The 4,495-nt window shown below is 63.7% G+C and overlaps 1 protein-coding gene across 1 annotated transcript; it reads left to right on the forward strand.

Annotated features, from left to right (window-relative positions):
* Positions 1 to 1,306: 1,306 nt before the first annotated feature.
* On the forward strand, positions 1,307 to 4,488 carry SPINT2 (serine peptidase inhibitor, Kunitz type, 2). Its single transcript, XM_015407645.1, has 6 exons — positions 1,307 to 1,523; positions 2,080 to 2,148; positions 2,340 to 2,399; positions 2,493 to 2,666; positions 3,169 to 3,240; positions 3,516 to 4,488. Exons 1-6 carry the CDS (start codon positions 1,307 to 1,309, stop codon positions 3,671 to 3,673), a joined length of 750 nt encoding a protein of 249 aa, XP_015263131.1. The 3' UTR covers positions 3,674 to 4,488.
* Positions 4,489 to 4,495: the final 7 nt, after the last annotated feature.

Raw genomic sequence — 4,495 nt, forward strand, 5'->3', positions numbered from 1 at the left:
GCGGTCCTCTGCCCAGGGACTGGCACCGTCCGCTGGGCACGCCCTTCTCGCCTCATCCCCCCGCCCCCTCCCTCCCTCCCTCCCCCCCCCGTGCGGGCTGGTGGGTTGGGGTCTGGGAGAGGCCTTTCCAGCCACGCCTCCAGGGGTGCCCAACCAAGGTGCAAGGCACCTCCCCCCCCCCTTGCCCAAGTGCAGCGGCCAGGCCTGGCCCAGCAGAGCTACCAGCTCAGAAATGCCACCAGGCCGGTTTGAAGGGGACAGTCCTGCTGGCACCACCTGGGATGGCGGCCACAGCTCAGGGCGCTGGGGGGGGGGGACCAAAAGCATCCTGTTTAAGACTTAGTGGCAGACACTCCCCCTCCTCTAGCTGTGCAGGTTGTAAACATCCTGAAGGTTGCCTGTGTCTCTGTGTGTACGAGCGATGGGCTCTAGGAAACAATATTCTTACGTTCTGTAATAAAACAGTGGATATTGTACTAAGGCCCCGGGCCTCACACGGGCCGGATATCGCGCGGGGGGAGGCGTGGCAAATTGCCCTGGCGCAGTTTGACCCGCGATTATGCAATCAGACATGCCCGGGGTATAACCGAGGGGCTGGAGGAGAAAGTCGCGGGCCAGCGCGATCACACCACGGGAGTCTGGAGGCAGCCCATGTCAAACCGTTTGCCAGTACTTTGAAGGTACTGCTTTTTTATCGCGCATTTTCGGCGGTAAGCCATAGGTTGGCCACGGGTGCACGGTTGCGCTACACTTCCCAGACGTTGGGGTGTGATCGCGCACGGATAATCCGCCCACAACCCGTGGCTCTCCCGCGGCAGATTCGCCGTGTGACCAGGACCTAAGTATGCTTTATTGTTTGGAAGTTGCCAGTCCTTTATCTGTTTTGCAGGAGGCAAGTAGAAACATTCAGGTCCTGAATTCGGGAGGGGAGGAGACCCCACCCCTCCCCCACCCCACCCCGGGTCCTTCTTGTGAAGCTAGAAAGCTCCATTTCTTATAATGTCTTCTTACATCACTTCTTCCCCATGGGAAGCCCCCAGGGGGGCCGCCATCCTTCTCTCCTCCGTGCTGTTCTTACAACCACCACCCTGTGAAGTAGGTCAGGCTGAGGGCGGGCCTGGGGCAGTGCGATGCCTGTGCTGCTCTGAGGGGCCAGCTGGGGGGTTAGGGGCGTGGGGGCGGCCGCAGCCCTTCTCAGGCACTCTTGGGGGTGGAGGGGGGAGTTCCACCGTGGGGCCGGGCATCCCCTTGTCGCGGCTGCCTCTGCTGTGGGGGCTGTGGCGAGAGAGAGCCTCCTTCTGTGGTGATGCCGCCACCCAGGCCGCCTTCGCTGAGCCCCGCCCGTGTCTCTCTCTCAGACGACTGTTTCCTGCCCTGCGTGGTGGGCCGCTGCCGGGCTGCCTTTCCCAGGTGGTGGTACAACGCAACCAGCCAGGCATGCCAGGAGTTCATATTCGGGGGCTGCGGAGGCAACGGCAATAACTTCGGGTCGAAGAAAGAGTGCTTCTGGACATGTGTCCGAGGTGAGAGCAAATCCCAAGGGTCCCCCTCCCCCCCCAGAAGGTGCCCGGGCGTGGTGGTGCCACGTTTAGGCTGCCACTGCCCAGTCTGCTGGGCTCTGGAGGGCACTCCCGGCTGCCTCTCTCCGTGCCGGGATGCCTGGCGCTTACGGCTAAGTCGAAGGGGCCGGATGTTGGGAGGCCTGCCAGCTCCTGCCGTCCCACTGGAGCGTCCGTTTTCTGCGAGGAGTGGAGTGGTAATGAGACTCTAAGCGCAGTTCAGATCCACGCTCAGAGAACAGGGACGCCTTTCCGTTGAGGTTCTCCACAAGACCTTTCATGTCGCCTCTCTCTCACCCTGGGCTCCTTCCCCCGTCTGGCCAACCTTCCTGTCTAGACTGGACGGCCCTCAGTCTCCCTTCTGGCAATTCATAACACGGCTACAACTGGTCGCGGGCCCATGGCACCGGAATGGTCCCGATCCCAGGGAGGGAGGGAGGGAGCGCCCCTCTGTCTGACTCGGGCCAGGCCTTCTTCTCTGCCTGTGCCATCCTGACGTGGGGCTCTTCTTGGCTTCCAGGTGGAGAAGAGGAGACAGCGGGCACCCCGCTGACCGACCAGAGAGGGGCCGAGAAGCCTGCCACGGAGGGTGAGGGCTCCCCTGAGTTGCCCTTTGGCCCTGAGGCAGGCGGTGGGTGGAGAGGGCTGCCTCTTTGGCTCACGGGAAGGCCTCGCAGGGACCGGGGCGAGTTGCTGAAGGGGCTAGGAAGCCACCGCCCCGCGGGCCAGGCTCAGCGCCCTTCATGTCTGCCTGACCGGCTCTGTCCTCTCTTCTGACAGCTGCGCCCACCTCTAGCCACCGTCGCCACCGTCCTGCAGAGGACACGATCCGCTTCCAAGGTGAGGCCTCCTTCTCTTTTGGGCGGGCTGCGCTCTCACGGCCGAGGGTTGAAGAGGGGGCCTCTGCAACAGCTTGCTTCTCTCTCCCTGCAGAGCACTGCGCTGCTCCAAGGGTGACGGGCCGCTGCCGCGCCTCCTTCCCCCGCTGGTTCTTCGACATGGAGACCCGGACCTGCAAGATGTTCATCTACGGCGGCTGTGGGGGCAACAGGAACAACTACCTCCTCGAGGAGGACTGCCTGAGCCAGTGTGCGGCGGGCGGCGGCGGTAAGAAGGGGCGGGCGGATGGGCGGGTGAGCCTCTGCCAGCTGGCCTTCGGAGCTTGTGCCAGGCTGAGGTGGCTCTTGGGTTCGCTTCCTAGTGGCACAGTGGAGGGAAGGAGTGGGCAAAGCCGTCTTGGTGTGTGTCCGTGTCCACACACACACCCCCAAGATCGTTGGAGGAGTCCAGGGCTCTTGCTTCCCTCCTTGCAAAGGAGAAGAAGAGATTGGACTTATACCCCGTGGCCCTTCACTACCCAGAGGAGTCTCAGAGCGGCTTACTGTCCCTTCCCCTCCCCACAACAGACACCCCCTGTGGGGTAGGTGGGGCTGAGAGAGCTCTTTTGAGAACTGCCCTTGAGAGAGCAGCTCTGAGAGAACTTGTGACTGACCCAAGGTCACGCCAGCAACTGCATGTGGAGGAGGAGTGGAGAATCAAGCCCGGTTCTCCCAGATCAGAGTCCGCGCTCCTAACTCACCAGCCTGCCTCTCCCTCCCCCCACTTGCAGAGCTACCCGGAGAGGAGGACTCCAGTGCCCACGGCCGCCTCTTTCCCGACTCAGCTCTGCATTCCACCCGAGGTCAGTCGGGGATTCTGCACTAAAACCCACCCCCCTGGGGGTGGGGGCGGGGGGCTTTGACTGCCAGTGGGCCTCCATCGGGAGAGGACCCCTTTGGCCATGGGTGTGTGTGTGTGTGTCGTGGTCCGACGAAGCTCGCTCGGTGGTGCTGGTGAGGCGGGAAGCCTCCGGGCCCCTGCGGAACAGGCCTCGCTGTGCGTGCGTTGTGGGCGGCGTGGTCCCGTCGCCCTCCCCCCGCTGATGCCCCCCTCCTCCTCCTCCTCCTCCCCCCACAGCCGTGATTCTGGCCGTGCTCCTGGCCCTCCTGCTGGCTTCTCTGGTGCTGGTCGTGGTCCGGATCTGCCGCCAAGGCCGGGAGACTTCGCTGAGCACCGTGTGGAGCACCGTGGACGCCGACAAAGAGCTCCTGATGAGCAGCGGCTACACCCTCTGAAGGGGGGGGCCTCCTCGGGCTGCTTGCGTGTAAATAGGAAGGGGGGGCTAGCCCTACTATGAGTGTGGCTGGGCGGGGCTCTCTCTCTCTAGCACACGGATCATAAATCTTTTCTTGGGGCTCCTTTTCTTGTGTTTGGCTTTTGACTCTTTCAGCACGGCTCCATCCAGCGAAAGGGCCTCTTCCCCCGAACCCCCCTCCACCCCCACCGCCGTGAAGGTTTTGCTTTTTCCTGCCTCAGGGGACTTGGCTGGGCTCTGACCGGGGTGCAGAGGGCTCTGAAGCGAGCAGCAGTGCCCCCTCGTCTGTGGGGCTGGCCTTGCCCGGGGCGGGGGGTGGGTGGGCAGCCGTCCTGTTGCCACTGTGTGCAAGCATTGGCCCACCTGGGGGGTGCCAGCGAGCAGGCAGAGGAAGGCCAGCCCCACAGGCTCTGGTGGGGGACTGTGGTCCTGCACATGGGGGTTCTCTCTCCAGCCCCCTCCCGGGGAGGGAAGTATTCACTGGTTCAAACCACTTCCAGGCGAGGAGGGGGCTGGCGGGGCTGGGGGTCTCCGTGGAAGGTGGGGAGAGAGCTCTTCTGGTGCTGCAGTTTCTTGGGGAAGTCAGCCCCCCACCGGCTGGCTGGCCCCGGCTCCTCCTCCTCCGCATATCTGCAGGGTTCAGGGTCCGTACTCTCTCCACCTTAGTTGCCTCTTGCCCGGGCTGCATGCTGCGGGGCCTCTGCCCAGAACACCCCCGTGCCTCTCCCCCTTCCCCATAAGAGAGGGGCAGCAAGCTTGGTGGTGGTGGTGGTGGGAGCCCCAGGCAGTGAGTGCCGTGGGA

This window comes from Gekko japonicus, unplaced genomic scaffold (genome assembly GCF_001447785.1).
Source record: "Gekko japonicus isolate JY-2015 unplaced genomic scaffold, Gekko_japonicus_V1.1 scaffold1471, whole genome shotgun sequence".
Classification (NCBI taxonomy): Eukaryota; Metazoa; Chordata; class Lepidosauria; order Squamata; family Gekkonidae; genus Gekko; species Gekko japonicus.

What these genes read in the sequence shown, in the direction of transcription:
- SPINT2 (XM_015407645.1), top strand. Translation starts at nt 1,307, where the DNA reads ATGCCGCCACCCAGGCCGCCTTCGCTGAGCCCCGCCCGTGTCTCTCTC. An exon ending in CGAGAAGCCTGCCACGGAGG is followed by an intron (nt 2,149 to 2,339) that starts GTGAGGGCTCCC and finishes CTCTTCTGACAG; the next exon opens with CTGCGCCCACCTCTAGCCAC. An exon ending in GGACACGATCCGCTTCCAAG is followed by an intron (nt 2,400 to 2,492) that starts GTGAGGCCTCCT and finishes CTCTCCCTGCAG; the next exon opens with AGCACTGCGCTGCTCCAAGG.